This window comes from Vulpes vulpes, chromosome 11 (assembly GCF_048418805.1).
Source record: "Vulpes vulpes isolate BD-2025 chromosome 11, VulVul3, whole genome shotgun sequence".
NCBI lineage: Eukaryota > Metazoa > Chordata > Mammalia > Carnivora > Canidae > Vulpes > Vulpes vulpes.
Window position 1 is genome coordinate 41,639,802 of NC_132790.1, and position 17,892 is coordinate 41,657,693.

General features: G+C 46.7%; 1 protein-coding gene across 3 annotated transcripts in view; it reads left to right on the plus strand.

Moving 5' to 3' along the window:
• Nucleotides 1-7,601: 7,601 nt before the first annotated feature.
• The window catches only part of FAT3 (FAT atypical cadherin 3), a 654,685-nt gene continuing 644,394 nt past the window's right edge, over nt 7,602-17,892 (plus strand). For 2 of the 3 annotated variants that reach the window (XM_072726163.1, XM_072726164.1), the window contains exon 1: nt 7,602-7,681. Coding sequence is in view for 1 of the 3 variants with exons in the window: in XM_072726162.1 (XP_072582263.1) it covers nt 9,604-9,700 (97 nt within the window). In the remaining 2 variants the exon portion in view is untranslated. Of the gene's footprint in view, nt 7,682-9,598; nt 9,701-17,892 lie in introns of those variants that run through there. The other variant, XM_072726162.1, reaches the window with a different exon arrangement.

The window sequence follows — 17,892 nt, forward strand, 5'->3', positions numbered from 1 at the left end:
TAGCTTGTTTAGCTAAAGTATTCAAAAAATAAGAGTAAATAGACCTTTTCATAAATTCAAAATGCAAAGGGGGGGGTTCTGTGTTCCTTAATTTAGGGCAATATGCCAACATTTATTTTTAATAATACTTTGCTAGTTCAATTAAGATAGGTTAAAAAAATCAATTGCTAAAATTTGTTCACCAATCTTTCAGAAAGGCTTTTTCCTTTGGTTTTGGGACTCCTTAGTTTAAACAGATTTATTTCTAACTTTTCTTTCTGTATTAGTCAATGAATAAAGTAGAAGACCATGTATTTCTTCCTTTTAGTAAGTACACAAAATTCTCCATTCTGTGCCAAGATGAGTTTTTTAAGGTATACTAGGGAAATAAAGCTGAAGTTAGAAACAGCTGTGACATGTAGGTAAATTAAAAGACAGTCAGGGGTGGCTCAGCAGTTGGGCGCCTGCCTTTGGCTCAGGTCGTGATCCCAGGATCTAGGATCGAGTCCCACATCAGGCTCCCTGCGATAAGCCTGCTTCTCCCTCTGCCTGTGTCTCTGTGTCTCTCTCAGTCTGTGTCTCTCATGAATAAATAAATAAATCTTAAAAAAAAAGCGAGGCAGATAAGTTCTACTTTTCTAAGATTGGATGGAACTTACAATAAACGATTACCTCACTTTTATATTACATAGCAACTTTCCCTTTGATTGGTAAAACAATGTTCTAATTTACAAATAAGCAATGTTATAAAAATCTGTAAGCCAGTTGTGTCAAACAGAATGCTTTTCCCACAGAAATATGTTATAAATTGTGGTCTATCCAGATGAGCTCACATAAGCATTTTTCATTCATAACTTACATATTGTACTGAAATATAGGGGAAGATATTAAGTACTCATGATTTATAAATAATTTTAAAAGCAATGATTTTGAATAAAAACTCTAAAGTTTCATCTCAGGATACTTGAGGGAAAGAAGGTTTCATGAGAAGTCAAAAGGGTGGATAAAAACGTTTGGTGAAGATGTTGACGTGGGATCCTGGAACTACGAATACCTTAGTATTTGATGGCATTTGTCATTTATAAGATTATGTCAAAATATGTGTCTGATATAGCATTAAATATCCTGTTTACATATCGGCCATGGTTACTGTTGAACTTTAGCTTAGTATAGTTTATAAATACACTGTATAGAGAGAGAATGAAAAGTCCTCCTTTCTGAGGTGGTGGTGATCATCAAACAAATGAAGCATTCATTCACTTGTAGGCCTTCTTTCTGTTATGTTTCTTTGTATGATCATCTGATAAATGGTAACTTCTCCACTGGTGGACAGATCCAAGAGGGCAGATATCTTACAAGATTTTGCTAAGCATTGTATCCCCAGCACTTAGCAGAAAGCCAGCTATATAGCTGTTTGAAGGTATTTTTTGAATGAATATATGAATAAATGAAGAAGGAAAAAAGGATTAGCCTAAAGAATATAGAATTGTGTTAGGGGTCCCTGGGTGGCTCAGCGAGTTAAGTGTTTGCCTATGAGTGTTCCCAGGGTCCTAGGATAGAGCCCTGTGTTGTGCTCCCTGCTCAGTGGGGAGTTGGCTTCTCCTTCTCCCTCTGCCCCTCCCCACTGCTGGTATTCTCTCTCTTGTGCTCTCTCTCTTACTCTCAAATAAATGAATAAAATATTTTTTTAAAAAAAGGAATATAGAATTGTGTTAAAAATATAGATGTAGGGGCACCTGGGTGGCTCAGTGGTTGAGCATCTGCCTTCGGCTTAGGTCGTGATCCCAGGGTTCTGGGATCAAGTCCCACATAGGGCTCCCTGCAAGGAGCCTGCTTCTCCCTCTGCCTATGTCTCTGCCTCTCTCTGTGTCTCTCATGAGTAAATAAGTAAAATCTTTAAAAAAATATATATATATATAGATAGATAGATAGATAGATAGATTGAAAATGAGTATCTGAAATTATTACATTTATTATTAATCTTTGTGTAGCCAAAGATAGGAGAGTCATAGCCAAAGATTGGAGTATAAAAATAAATTTTCCCAAGGATGAGTACAGTTGGCAAGATAGTTTTATTTGGTGAAAATCAAGTAGTTAGGTCTGTCCAAGCATATTTGGTTGTTGTTTCAAAATAAGAGGGATTGGGATTGATCAGCCTTGGGACAGTTAAGGGGCAAAGAAGGCCCCTGCAGGTATAATCAGTGGTGTGCATTCCAATGGTAGAGCAGTAGAAGAAGTCTGAATGGTGTACAGGTAATTGGTTGGCTGGAAGCATTATCTGTAGAGAATTAAAAAAGAAAATTTAAAAAGAAAAATCAGTCTGCTTTTTTATATACTTTTTCTATTATATACCTGCAATTCTAAAAAACATCAGTGATAAAATATTCTGCTGTAAAAGATCATTTTTATCTAAGTAATAAAAAATTTTGCAGTTATTGTCATTTTAATTTAGTTACTGTTGTTTTTAATTACTTATCTTTTAATAAGTTTTGTAGTCTAAGTGGAAGTTAATTTCAGAGAACTTCAGGTTGTATATATTGGGTCCCCAACAAAGATGGCCTTGCCTACAAATACTTGCTTTAAGAGTGAATTTTTAAGAGCAAATTTGGAATTATCTGCTTCATTTCAGGTATAATTTGTACCCCTCACCCCTGAGGTTCTATATATTCCTTCCTTTAAATAGCAGATTTTGAAAAAGCAATGTTAATACAGGAAGTAAAAACTTGAAGAAACAGAACCTGAGTTCTGAATTCTGGGCTAAATATTTTCATGCACAAAGTTTTCCTTAATCTGGATTCTAAGGAGAGGACCTCACAGGGACTTGGAACCTACTGAAACAAATGCAAAAACATGTGTGTGTGTGTGTGTGTGTGTGTGTGTGTATTTTTTTTTTAAATTTTTATTTATTTATTTATGATAGTCACACAGAGAGAGAGGCAGAGACACAGGCAGAGGGAGAAGCAGGCTCCATGCACCGGGAGCCCGACGTGGGATTCGATCCTGGGTCTACAGGATCGCGCCCTGGGCCAAAGGCAGGCGCCAAACCGCTGCACCACCCAGGGATCCCATGTGTGTGTATTTTTAATAAGAGGTTCCATAAGTGTCATCAGAGAGGTTTGTGACCACACAAATATTAAGAGCCACTGGGATAAAGTGTATCCAGGGTATCTTTTGCATTCTCCCATGTTTTATAATGAGGAAGAATGAGCAAGTCAAATGAGGAAACATTTTCCTATGAAAACATTTAAGTTACAAGTATAGTCATATATGAAGTATATGGTATATGTCATCTTAATTATACAATGTCACTTTGCAAAAGGTGAGTTGGAAATCTAAGGAGGTTTATTAATAAAGAGCCAAAAAAAGGATAAATAAATGTTCCTACCCACTATATATAATACATATAATGGATTGCATGATACTGAATATCATCATTTTTCTGTATTTAAATAAAAGTCTGCCCTGCAACTTTGTGGATAAGAAGATGTCATATCAGACCTGGGGTTAGAATCATAAAATTTTAGCATGGAAGTGATAGTGGCAGAGTCTGAACTTTGTTCCGACTTCTAGCACTGACTTTAAGCTGAGAAGATATAAAAAAAAAGTTGCTTTATAATTTGTCTCTAAAAGAATGATAATAATTGAAAGGTGTTGGGTGTTTACTATCTGTTGGACACATGGTTTTATGAATGATCTAATTTATTACGATAATCTTACTAGATAGATAACATGATAGGTTCTATATTACATATTAGGAACCAAGACTTAGGGAAAGTAACTTATCCCAGATAATACTGGGTAAGGGTGGAAAATGAGAATTCTAACTCAGCCTCCCTCTGTCCAGGGCCGGCTCATTTAATGACCACTTAAACCTGTTATGGTATAACTTGACTTTATGTTTACAAAAAATTGTATTACCAGAGTTTCGTGACAGAACTAGTCCTATCCCAAGTTAATAAGCACCTATCCTTTGCTTAAATACTTCCAGGTAAGGAAATTCTACTACTATCACCAATAGCCCACTATGGTAACAAACTCTTCCCTAAAGGAATCCATTATTGAATGTTTGTGGAACTTTAACAATAAAGTAGGCACTGCCTCAAATATCACTCTAGACAATTACGTCCCAGATCATTGATTTCATGAACACAAAAACAAAATGACTGGGATTAATAAAAACAAATCTGGGCAGGATATAAGTGATCACAAAGAGGAGCCTGTGTGTGTGTGTGTGTGTGTGTGTGTGTGCTGCTAGAGGGCATTTTGAAAAATCACTTCACTATTCCTTGATATAAATATTTTGGATTGGCAGCAAGCAGATGTTTAGCCTGGGATTTCCAGAAAGTAGAGACTGCCTGATACAAGGACTTACTGAACATATTTTACTGGGGAGTGTGATCCCAGGGATGGAGCAAGCAAAGGATGAAGAACCAGTATGAAGGATGTGTTATGAAGCTGGACACTGTTTTAGGTGATGAGCTCGCTGCTTATTTCAGCAAACCACCTAAGGAGCTCTGGCTTACACACTTCAGGGTCCTTTGTCAGAGGATAAAAAGGGGAGAATTTATTCATGGGCCCCTATCTCCCATTGGGCAAAGATTTACCATGGGGTGTTTAATCTCTCATTCTTTCTGGGTTTTCGTGTACACAGAAATTTCAACCAAGAAGTCTCTGGGTGGGAGGAGAGATGTAAGAGGCCCAGAGCAAGGCACTGTCAGAATGTATCTGTGCGAAGCTGGCTGATCCAGCTTAGAACTGATTGCTCTTGCAGTGTCTAAAATATACAGGTAGGCTCAGAAGATTTGAAATGGTACATGGGAGATGTGATATAGAAAGTAGCATTATTTTTTCACAGATTCCTTTGCTGAACTCCTTTGTTTTTCTTTGCTGAGCTTCTTTCCTATAAGGACTTCAATGTCCTATCTATCATATTCAGTGGGCCTAGCAGAAGAGTCTTAAGCTTTCATTATCTGTTCATTCTTGTAATATTTAGGTTTTACTAATACTCATTGAGTGTCTCAGACCTTGTGAAGGGAACTGGGATAGAAATATAAATATGATAAAGAGATTCTCCTCTGTCACGAAGCACTGTATTATCAAGTCTGTGCCCACCTCAGGACTAGCACACAGTAGGTATTTTTTAAGGAAGGAAAATGGTCTTCTAATACAATCAGTATTAAGTGAGTATTAAGTACTATGGAGGTCTTAAAAGACCAGAGGGATGTCCCACTAGATAAACCACTCTGTCATCCTTGCAGGAAATCTCTTACCCACTGGCTATAAGGGCTTATGTCTGCCCTGGGAGTAAAGACTGTTTACTTTATTATAAATGTACTGCCTTGGGATAAGGAGGCTGAAATTTAGACAGATTTCTATACTTTTCTGTAAGGTGCCTCCTAGGCATAAGAGAACATTCTCAGGAGCTGGAATCCAGGAGCATCACCAGCAGCGGGCCACACCTACACACAACCTGGCAGTCTTCCCAGGCAGGAGGTGGAAGATGCCCTGTCTTATTGCCAGTGCTCTTTTCTTGAGCATCCCACTGGCCAAACAACCACCAGCTGACTCTACCCAAAATGCCCGGTTTCAGGAGCCAACCTGTCTCAGTACTTCCACAGAAGCACTCAGGGGGGAATACATTGATTCATTAAAATCTCTGATACACAGCTGCATCCCGTTGTAGAAAGGAAAATGCCATGCCAGAGAATATTTACATGATACTAAAGTTTTCAATGCCTTAGGAAGATGCTGATTTAAAAATAAAATCAGAATAAAATTATTCAAATGTTAACATTTTAGAGGGCAGGTTAAGTCTTGCTAGCCCTGACGTGGTTTCCCTCACCGGGAGACCCATCTTCTGGCTTTCTGTGACAATGAAGCCGGAGGTTACATCATGCCGATTACCTCGGAATTAGCTGATGTATGGGGAGCTGTCAGCGTTCCTTAGTATTCACATTAAACTCTCTGGGCAGAGTGACCAGAGCATGCCGGTGCTTTATGGAACAGCCTAGGCAGCGAGGCTGCTGGAGGCTTTCAAGGGGAACTCTCTACCTGTGGGGAGGAGGGGGGGCCCCCGGTGTGGTGGCATCAGGGCAGAGGCCCCAGGCTGGGAGCTGGAAGGACAAACACACTCAACTGGCTCTTCAAAGGGCTTGCTCTAATGACTGAGCACAAAGCCCTCCAGTAACAACTTCCCCTTTGCTCCCCAGAAAGAATTTCATGGTTCAAAAATAGTAAGGATTTCTTCTGGAGAATAGATCTGCAGGCCCAGCGCGCCTCCCGCCAGGTGCCAATGGAAGAGTGGGGGCGAAACCGCCTGGGAGAGAGCATCTGAGGCCGCACGGCTGCTTGCGTGCTGCTTTAAGGGACAGATGTGCGTTGCTGTGCGTGTGGGAGTAGGTGGGGAGCGGCAGGCGGGTGCTAAGACTGCCTCTCGGCTTTCTGGGGAAGAAAGGCAGAAGTGCGAGGATACACAGAGCGGAGGAGCCAGGGTAGGCTCCGCCGCCTCAGGGTGTGGACGTGTGGGTGTGGTCTGCGAGTACTAGGAGGGGGTGCGGGCTCAGAAGTTACTGGAACGGGCTTCTGACAGGTTGGAGTTGCAACTCAAGCCCCAGATGAATAATTCGTTGTCTTCAGAGTGCCTCTCCTCCCTTTTGACAAAAATGCTGAAACCATTTGGGATCAGAGAAGGAGGGAAGAGAATGCACCCCGTTGCCTTTTTAGTTACTACCCCCTTCTCCACTGGGAATCAGATGACCCCAGGATGCAAAACTGTTCAAAGCAGCACGTAGGAGCCCTGTCTGGGAAGCACATTTGGGATCCAGGCACAACGGTTGATGGTTTAGCCTTCACGCTGCAAACCAGCCTTGGGACCTTAGAGACGGCATCTCAACCTCGACGTGCCTCGGTTTCCCCACCTGTCCTCGGGGGGGGGGGGGTACGCCAGCTGGGTCCCTGCGCGGGGCGGCGGTGCCGGCCGACTGCAGGCGAGTGCGCACGCCCGCCGGAGCCGGCACCGCGCTGCAGGCGAGGCAGGAAGGCGCGGCGGTGTCGTCCTCGAGCCCCGGGAGGCCGGTGGGGGAAGGCTCGAGCTCTAAAATTAGTCCAGCTTCCCGCCCGGCGCCGGGAGCGCCCTCCAGCTCGCCGCGCCCCCGCCCCCTCCCCCCGCGCGGCGCTCCGAGATCGCGAGTCTGCCGGGACGCCGAGGCTTCTCTCCCCCTCGCCCTTTCCACTTGCGGTTTGGGAGGAGGAGACAACGCGAGGAGAGCGAGAGGGGCCGCGGGAGAGGGGCTCGGCCGCGCGTCGGCGTCAGCTGTGATGGGGAGCTGGGAGCGGCGAGGCGGCGAGCAGTAGCGGCGGCGGCGGCGGCGGCGGCGGCACCGAGCAGGCACCGGAGCCGGCGCTGCTCCCGGCAGGCTGCGCTGGGATCTGGGCTGCGGCTTGGGATCCCGCGCCGGCCCCCTCCTCCCGCTGCCGTTCTCCCGCTCCCGGCTCCCCTCCTTCGCCTGCGAGCCTCCCGGCGCCGAGCGCCTCTGCCCGCGGCTCCAGCCCCGGAGAGCGCGCCGCGGGCACTGCGGCGGGGCGGCGGGGCGGCGGGGCGGCGGGGCGGCGGGGCGGCGGGGCGGCCGGGGCTGGAGCGCGAGGAGAGGAAGACCACGGAGGCGGCGCCCGGTGGAGCCGTGGATCGCCGGCGAAGGCAAGGGTGCGTGGGGGCTTCAGCGTGCTTATTTGGCTGCCCGGTGCGCCGGCTGAAGCGCGCCTCCAGGAGCGCAGCTGCCGCTGCTGGGTGCGGGTGGGGGGCGGCGTGGGCTCCGGGAAGCGAGAGCCGGCGCAGCGCGTGGGGAAACTTTTCACCTTGTAAAGTTCCCGCCTCGGCACGGCCCCGAGCCGCCGCCGCCAGGAGGGAGGAGAGGCTCGGTCCTGCGGCAGGAGCCGGCAGGTTGGCATGGAGACTTGGCCAACTTTGAGGCGGAGGATGTGGGGAGGGCCGCGAGGGGGCTGGCGGATCGGTGCACCTCTCCCCGGGCCCCCAAGCCCCGGCCGCCGGTGGCAGGTGGATGAGGGGATCCAGGCGGCTGTGTGTCCGGTGGCCGGAGCCTGTCGGGCGCACCGGGGATGTGCAGATGCCGATGGATGCGCTTGGGTGACCTGGAGGCGCAAGTTGGGTGGCTGCTTGGCGGGGCGCAGCGCAGGGCGGAGCAGGGCCCCCAGACTCCGCTTTCGCCGGGGAGGGAAAGGGCTTTCGGGACTGTCCGCAGCTCAGCTCCACGCGTGAGTCCGGCCTGCGGGGGTCACGGGCGGGCTGGAATGTTGGGAGAGGCAGCGGCTCTCGGAGCGGGGCGACGGCTTTGGACAGAGCGGCGGGGAGGGAGGACTTTCCCTGCTGCCTTCCCCGGGGGGGCTGGCGGCGCCTGGGGAGGGTGCAGGAGTTTTGGCGGGCGGGCGGGCTGGCACGCGTGAAGGCGGCTCGTCTTGGGAAAGCGGGCAGCGCGGGCCTGGCCGCTCCGGGGGTGCGCTGCCTGCTTCTCGGGGTCGGGAGGCGGGAACGCGGGGGCGCGCCAGCGTCGCGCTGGGGGCCCTTCCCGGGCGGGTGCGGGTGCCCCCCCCCAGCCAGGACGAGTGTGGGTGCGGGGCCGGGGCCGGGGCCAGGAGGCGGCGGAGGCGGCGGGGACCGTGGTCGCGCCGCGCGCCCTGCGCGCCCGGTCCCGCCAGTGGGGGTCGCTGAGCTAAAGTGCATCCGAGCCCGGGATTCTCGGCGGTGCCGTGGTGTAGCCCCGTCCCCGGCCCGCTGACTGGTCGCGCGTGCTGTCCGAGGTGGTTAAACACTGACCTGGCTCGGGCCTCGCGGGGAGCAACTTTTATTGTGCACTGGGCCCGGCTCCGCTGTGGTGGGCGGCGGCGGCTGGGGCTGGGGTGGGGGCGGCGGGGGTCGGCGGCGAGCGGGGGGAGCCTCCCGGGTAGCCTGCGACGGGGACGGGGCGCCCCGGGGTGCGCGCTGCGGCGGGGTCCCTGAGCGGATGCGAGGACAGCGCGAGCCCGCGGCGGCCCGGCGAGGTGGCCTCGGGGCTGGGACGCGCTCCGGGCCGGGAGAGGCGCCTGCGGCCCGCAGCGTGGGCGGCCGGCGGCGGCGGTGCGGCCTCGGCCCGCCTCGACCCCCCCGGACCCCCCGCCGCCCCGCGCCCCGGGACTCCGCCTCGGGTTGGGGAACCTGCGGCAGCCCGGGCGGGGCGGGGCGGGGCGGGGCGGGGGGGGACGGGAGCGCGGACCGCGCGGACGCTGGAAGGGTCTTTTCTCCGGCTCGGCGCTCCTCCCGCTCCTCCCCGCCCCCAGGCTCCGGCGCGTTTGTTTTCCAAGTTGGATCCCACTTGCATTTACAAGTGTCAGACAGGCCCGCGCGAGCCTCCCCCCACTCGCCGGGGCCCGGGCCGCGGCCAGACGGGAGCGGGGGCGGGGCGGGGGGCGGCCGGGGCGGGGCGGGGGCCGGGGGCGGGGGCGGGGGGCGGCCGGGCCGGGGGCGGGGGCGGGGGCGGGGGCGAGCTGTCTGCGCGGGGCCGTGGGACGCCCCCCACCCCCCGCCCCGGGCCCCGCCGCTCGGCTTCGCCGCCGCGGGCCTCGTTCAAAAAGATGACCCCGAGGCGAGCGGCCACTCGGTATCCCGCCGCTCCCCTCCGCCCAGCTCGGACGGAGCGATTTTCTGGCCCCAGCGCTCGTCTTTTCAAAGGCGAGTCGCGGGCGGTGGGAGGGAGGGGGCGGGGAGCGGGCCGACCGGGTCCTCGCGGCGGGTTTGCGCTTCGGGCTTTGTTGCTGGGATTAGATTCCCCGATTGCGCCCCGGCCGGGTGGAAATAGATGCGGAGACGCAGAACCGGCCGAAAGGCCGCAGGCGACTTTGCCTGGGCTGCAGGCGGCAAGTTCAGGTGGTGGCCCCGGGGAGCCGCAGCCGTCGGGGAATCGAGGCCTGGGGGTGCCCCCTTGTCCGCCGGCGGGGAGAGCCCGGACTTCGCCTCCGCCTTCGGGCCCTGAACTTGTCTTAGCGTTTATTGAACGCTTGGATGCTGTTCTGGGTTGTGACGTGAAGATTTGAATCCGAGAAAGCAAGGAGGGGAGTGGATGGAGGAGAAAGGAGGAGGGAGAGAGATGGAGATTCCGCAGAATCCTGGCAATTGCACAGAGCCAACTGCTCCTGCTTTGCTTCCTTCCTTTCTTTCTCTTCTTTCTTCTTCTTCTTCTTCTTCTTCTTCTTCTTCTTCTTCTTCTTCTTCTTCTTTCTTCCTTTTTTTAGTTCTCATTCCTAAATTGGAGCAGTTGAGCAGTGAGAGAATAAAGAACAGCCAAGAAAACCAGGGCGCCAAGAGACAAAGACAAAAAATGCATAATAACTTTAGCGCTTTGATGTGCTTTTTTTTTCTTCCCCCTAAGAGGGTAGGAGTGGGAGGAGGGTTTTTAACACTTTACAAGGAGAAAAGTTGTCTCTTAGAATTAGGCCCAATGCTGATATTTAATCATGAATCCGTTTGGTTGCCTTTTTGCCTTTTTGGAACGTGGGCAATGAATGGCGCTGGGGCCAGTATCCATGCACAGTGCACTGGGATGCGAAAGTTCCCAGAACTATCCAGCTATAATGTCTTCATATCTTAACCACACAGAGAACTCCACATGAAAGGCTGCTGGCTCAGAGATCAGAAATCAGTGGCTGCTGGGCTGGCTCCACCTCTTGTAGCTGCAGGATTTTCACAGCCAGTGTTTGATGACCATTGACTGGCTATCAGCTCCCCACCCTGTTTTTCTTTTTTTCTTTTTTTTTATTTGGGTTCCTGGCAGAGTCATTTTGGGAGGTTTTTTTTTTTTTTTTTTTTTTTTTTTTTTTTAAATAGTCAGACCCAGTCTATCTGTTAACTAGCAATTACAGTTGTGCTGAGCTACTCAAAAATGAAATGAGTAGCAATAAGCAGAGTGGATGCCCACTGACCTGTATGCTATATGGTTATTTTGCCAGCTCACAGCTTTTTGTAAAGCAGCTCTTCAGGCTGCTCGCAGAAGAACATTTTGATGTGTCAGGTTATGTTATCCTTGCTTTCTTCATATGTTGCAGAATGACCTGCTGTAATCTGGCTGATGAATTATGTCAAATAGAAAGAAGTAGGCAATTACCAGAGAGGAGAGGATATTTAGTCATTACCAGCTGGTCCAAGGAGTGCTCCCAGTGGCTGTTGTGTGGTTATGCTGTATTTATAGCTCATAATGCAAATAGGAGCATGGCGGTTTTATCTTACCTTTTGTGGAGTTGGGTGTGGCATACAATGATACCCCACATCTGTCCGGTTAACTAGTGGGTGGGCTTTTTCCTCTGGGGCAAGAGAGAAGGAACAGTATTGGGGGGTGTTTGGTTTCCATTCTCCGGCTTTTTCCTTGGGCAGGAGGAGCATGGAGTAGGGATCATCTGATGGGATCAGGTGGGCCGGGCCATTCCGATTGATTTCCTTTGATTGCTGGGGTAGGACTATTGATGAACCCTTGTCTTTACTGATTGTGACGAACACCAGGGAGGAATGGAAATTTCAAAGAAAGGGACCTGACAAACCTAGAGGGAGGGCCATGTCTTCTGCCTAATTCCTTCCTGCAGAGAAGAGAGCCCCTGATTTCCATAGATGTTAAAGGCAGAAGTGCAACCCCTGTGTGTATATTGCCTTACTTACAGATAGAATTTTCTGAAATAGTTTTCAGTCTGTAGTTGTTGAATATGTCATTTTGAGAATCCTTCTACCCAGTTGTGGGGGTTGGGTCTGTGTTTTTTTTTTTTTTTTTTAAGATTTTATTTATTTATTCATGAGAGACACACAGAGGCAGAGACACAGGCAGAGGGAGAAGCAGGCTCCAGGATCACACCCTGGGCTGAAGGCGGCGCTAAACCGCTGAGCCACCCGGGCTGCCCAGGGTCTGTGTTTTATAAATTTGTCCTGTTGAGGTTGACCACTGTGCCTGCAGCCTAATAGGCACAAAATAGATACTTGAGGCTTAGGTGACTTCCTGGGACTCACCTTGAGAGCAGATATCTTTTCTGTATTTTGGCCAACTGGATTCTACAGGCTTCTCAAATGCACTGATTTTCTGTCAGTTGAGGAGTATCTACTCCTCTAATAAGCTCTTCTCTTTCTTTGTTTACATTGCCTCCTTCCCCCCCCCCCCCGCCCCGAATTTCTTTCTAAGACTAATTTTAGGACAGCTGACCTTTCCTTAAAGAAACAAAAATGAAAAGATTCAGCTTAATGCCGCAGATTGAATTTATTGAGAACATATTTGACACTTGTCTAGTGGCTTCCAGCCAGTTTCTGGTCAACCAGAATAGTCTGTCAGTTACACGTAACAGTGACAAATGACCATTCTCCTAGCTCTGGATTAGAATGGCACTCCCAGGTGAGTCTTAATTTTAGCCTCCTCTAGGATTGAGACATATTCATATTAAGTAGAAGGGATGAAAATTTGAGAATGGGAAGGGTTGTCCTCCCTTAGATGATGTTTTATGAGAGTGTGGCCTTGTCTGGGGCAGAAAAGTTGTGCAAGGGACCTTGAGAGGCTTGACTTGAACTTTCCGGCTTTCAAGACGATGATTTTAGCCTCTGTTTAATAAAGGAAATTTGTTTAATTAACTCTTGCCCTTGTATGTATTAAATTTTACTCCTTTGTTTATTCTATAAAGTCACATGGAATTAAAAGTCATTTCCTTTATTTTTATTTCAGAAAAGCTTCACTTTTCTTTTTTCTTTTTCCTATTTGATTCTTCTTTGTTTCTTTTATCTCTTTAAAAAATTCTTTTTTTGGGAAACCTGGGTGGCTCCGTGGTTGAGGTTGAGTGTCTGCCTTCGGCTCGGGTCCTGATCCCCGGGTCTTGGGATCAAGTCCTGCATCGGGCTCCCCATAGGGAGCCTGCTTCTCCCTCTTCCTGTGTCTCTGCCTCTCTCTGTGTCTTTCATGAATAAATAAATAAAATCTTTTTTAAAAAAATTAGTTTCTTTTAAACTTCTTTTCAGGGATCCCTGGGTGGCGCAATGGTTTGGCGCTTGCCTTTGGCCCAGGGCGCGATCCTGGAGACCCGGGATCGAATCCCACATCAGGCTCCCGCTGCATGGAGCCTGTTTCTCCCTCTGCCTGTGTCTCTGCCTCTCTCTCTGTCTCTCTGTGACTATCATAAATAAATAAAAATTTAAAAAAAATTTAAAAAAAATAAACTTCTTTTCAGTGCTATTTACTCAGCCCACCTCCCTTTGCAAGGCAGTGGGCAGGATTCAGATAGAGCCTTTGTAAAAGTTAACGTATATCCTTTGCTTCTGTGTGCTTACTATTCTGTTGGGAAGATGGGAGCTACACATGTGCAGACTGGAAATCAGCACATGGCCATTTTTGTTAATTGGCAAAAGAGTGTCACCGAACAGGATCCTCGAGGACGAGGGAGAGATTAATAGGAACAGAGGTAAACTTTTAGGAGGAATATAAAGTAAATATAATCCTGTTTAGTAATTCTTAGTGAAACTTTATATGAGCAAGATACAATGGAATTAATTATTTCATTTCTTTAGGACAGGGCTCTTTTTCTGGAAGAACATATTCACAGAACAGGCCAAATAGGCCCTTGAAATGTTATTCAGTATTTTGGGAAGATACCAGAATTTATTCAGGCCCTTTTCTTCATTCTTCTTTTGTGGTTCCTCCACCTCCAACTTTAAAGAAGACTCTTAGGTGCTTTAATTGTGTCTGGGAGTCTACCTGCAGGTGCCTTCCAATGCCCCCACTTCCTCCCCGACATATACACACCCTAGCTTTCTAGTGGTTATATCAGTGATTCTGGGATTTCTTAACTGGCCATTGACAGTATCTAAAAACTACCAATGTAATTAAACTACTCTTTAGTAGACCCTTTAAAGAATCCTTCATTTTTGCTGTTTTCATAAAATTTAATGGATTGTTTATGGCACTATATGTTATTATTCACCGTTAACTCCTTGAGGCTTCTCACACCGCCCAAGGCTCCCAGAAGTGATCTGAAAGCAGTTCTCAGCCTTGACCGCACTTTAGAATCACCCAGAAGCTTTTAAAACAACTGATGCACAAGTTGTATCCAGACCATTTAAAGGAGATCCTCTAGGGAAGGATCCAGGCACCAGGATCTTTTAAAGCCTCCCAGCAGATTTCGTTTGATAGCCAGGTCAGAGAAGCACCACTCACTACAAAGGTTGTGCATCAGGTATGGAGTTTTGAGTCTTGGCCAAAGCTCCCAGACCTCAGTGAATTTGCCTGAAAACCTGGTGGAGTTGTACTCTGTGTTCTTCTGCTGTGAAGGTAGCCCCTGGGCATCTGTAGGGAGTTGAGCCAGCCTGGCCCTGAAGGAGGTGACCCTGAGGCTCAGGGCTCTCATCCTCCTGCATTTTTTGGTTCTCAGTTTGCCAGTGGTTAACATACCTTCTGTCACCTAATGTCAGTTTATCTTCCCTTTTACTAGACTTTGCCTCAGTTCCTTATCCAGATAGTAATCATAGCTGGTCCAGGGGTCTGTTTTTATGTATTTCTGAATTCAGGAAATGAATTCAATATAACCCATCAATATTTGCTCAATTCTCTTTTTATGTATAGGGGTTACAAGAGATGTGTTGCATAGAAAAATGAATCATGTTCTCAAGGAGCTTATAGTCCAGTTGAGGCTAAAGATGTGTACATCTAAGGAGAAAAAAAATCATAGCACCGGGATGCCTGGCTGGCTCAGCGGTTGAGCGTCTGCCTTCTGGCCCAGGCCGTGATCCTGGAGACCCAGGATCGAGTCCCACATCGGGCTCTCTGCATGGAGCCTGCTTCTCCCTCTGCCTGTGTCTCTGCCTCTCTCTCTCTGTGTGTCTCTCATAATAAATAAATAAAAAATTAAAAAAAAAATCACAGCACCTTTTAATGTTGGAGGTTGGAGGAACCTACCGAGTTTGGCAAAACTGCCACATGCTAAGAAGAAACTTTATTCCTACAGGCTGATGTACTTGGCATATTCTTAGTTCCCTGTGTTCCTCTGTGGCTTAGTTATGAATTAGCTTTGGCACAGAGAACTCTGGTGTTCTGTCCTTTGGGAGTTTAGCATTCATGTCTGTTGCTTGCTTTAAAAAAAAAGTCAAGTAAATAGTATACATGGTAATGCTGGCTTCCAGAACGTGCGTGGAAAGGCTCAAACTTCCACCTTGGATGTTCACCATGACTTGCTGATATTTATACTTTGCAGAGCAGGTGCAAAAAATATTTCATTTATTCTTTATTTCTTTTCTTTTTCTGTGATGTCAGAGATAAGCCCAGCTGTTGAATGAGGCACAGATATGAAAGGTTAACTGGAAGTTTAATTGTAACTTCAGGACTTCAATTAAATTAAATTTCAAACAATCTGATAAAAATTATAGCCTTTCAGTACTGTGAAAGGTTAAAAAGTGAGCAGGTTGGAGCAGCGAGTACGTTTCACATTTTGAAATAAACCCCAAATTATTAATGCTTCTAAATATCATTGAATATTACTTAACACTTGTAAACATCTGAAAGCATGCCAGATAATGCAGATTAAACCTAGTGACAAATATGCTTAATGATAGTATAAGTGTCATTTGCTTCTATCAGAGAAACACTGCATGCATGCGTGTGCATGCGCACATGTTCTTCTAAAGCAGAATGAGACTTAATCTTGGAACGAGTGGTAGAAGGGTAGGTTGGTCTTTTCTGAAACCTAGACCATCTATTACAAATGACATTTTGTTGATTTTTTAAGTCTATGATTAATATATTGATCATCAGAAAAAAAAATATTTTGAACATCTAAAGTCTGTTTCTAAGGGTGTAGTTTGAAATTCTGTGTTTGGCTCTAAGTGGTGGCTAAATGATGGCAGTCGGTGCTGTGATTGGTTGAGCAGTATGTTGTGTGATTTTTCTGGTCATGGTTCCATGCTAGGCAGCGGTTCATAGCTATGCTTTCATAAGATTGGCCTGGCTGTAGAGAGCCCCACTGGCAAGAAATGTACACAGCAAAGTGGACCAAATGCAGATAGATGACCTTAACATTGCTAGAGTTATGGATGAAGTGGGGTATGGATCTTTTCCACATTTCAAAGAAAAGTTTCAGAATAACAATTTCAATCAGATGAATCAGAATTCAGAAGTGTGTAGTCATCTCCTTTGAGAATTTGGTACCTATCTGATAGGACTGTAAAGGCATTTCAGAATGTCAATTAAATGGAAAAATATGCCTGGAATTGAATATAATTAAGAAATGTTGAAGTCTGGTGTCTACATATTCAGACACTGTATTAGATGGTTTAATTAGCGAACCAGGATCTGGATTTATTGACAGAAGGTCTCTTTCTCATGGCATGTTTCACTCATTAAAAGCTCATAATGTCTTGGATCTTTTTAGCTGTTGGAACTTGATCATTTGCCATTTTGTGCTTCTTGACTTCAGTGATGTGTGCTTTTTTTTTTTTTTTTTTTTAACTTTGCAACTGCTTAGGATGATTTTGCTCTTATTGATGGCCATTGACATGGAGTGAGCCCATGATATTTCCTAACATTATGAAGTGTCATCAAAACATTAGGCAGGGCTTTGTACCTCTGAAAAACAAGGATGGGGATGTGAAACTAATAATAGTGGAATTTTTGCTCTAGGAGTTTAAAACTAATTTGTGAGGTTAATTTCTTCTTCGTAACTATTAGGCCTATATTGTATTTATCTGAAACCTGAATTTCTCAGTTTCCTTTTCAGTTTTATGGTCCATAGGTTAGTGCTATAAATCCCTTTTACCTCGGGTTGTTGGCATGGAAAAGTTTCCAATCATATAAGAGATTGAGAGAATCTTTTCTTTTTAAATATACTGGTTGTGGGATAGATTTCTTTTTGAACTGCATTTTATGATTATAAATGCTCAAAAGTGCCACAGTTAGTAAAGAAATAAATAGGGAATGTTGACAAGTGAAGATGCGAGAAACATCACTCACAAAATCCTTGAGGATTTGTCACTACCTGTTCACAATTTAAATTTTAGCTGTCTCTTGTAAAGGTATTAATGCAAACAGCTAGTTTTATAAGATTTCTTAATTCCTCATCTTCATAAGTATGTTTCCTTACCTGGGAGCCGTCTAAAATAATCTACCTTTCCATCATTCATGTAGACGTATCGGATCATTCAGAGTCTGGGTGAACTAAGATATCACACTGCTAATCTTTCTGAGGGCCTGAGTTAGTTTTTCAGATCCATGCCCTTGTTGGCAAAAATGTACTGAGTTCTCTAATGACCTTGGACTGATTCTGCGTGAAAGCATATTAAACAAATGTGGTGACTGACCCTTAAGAAGAAGTTAGCTTTTTCAACCGGATGATGTTTACCCAGGTAGGCTCAGAAAAGGACAGAAGGCATGTGTGCCCTAAGTCAGAGAGATGACACAAGCAATCTTTTATTGAGTTGAAGTGACCTCATCTGCTTGCAAGTGCCTGGATTAACGATGAGACCTTCATACCTCATTTACATTCAGAAGACAACTACTGCAATGAGGGAGTTATGCAATGCAGGCAATTGATTGGGAAATGTGAGATGAAAACATATTATATTGCCAGATCAATTTCCTAGATCTCCCTGAATTATCCAATAATTAAATAATCTTCTTTGACTTTAGAAGTGTTGAGTTTGTATGTGTCATTATTTACATTCGTCACTTTATTCCCAAGTTTTATTCAGCAGTGCACACAGTCTGTTCCATTTATACCCTCTATATTTCTGTTAAATAGGTAGGATTAATAACATATTATACTTCCTCTTCAAAGAGAGGGAGAGAGATACAGGTATTTTATGAGATTGCCATTTTCATACGGTTCATCAGTGGTTATTATAATAATCAAAGCGAATAAGCC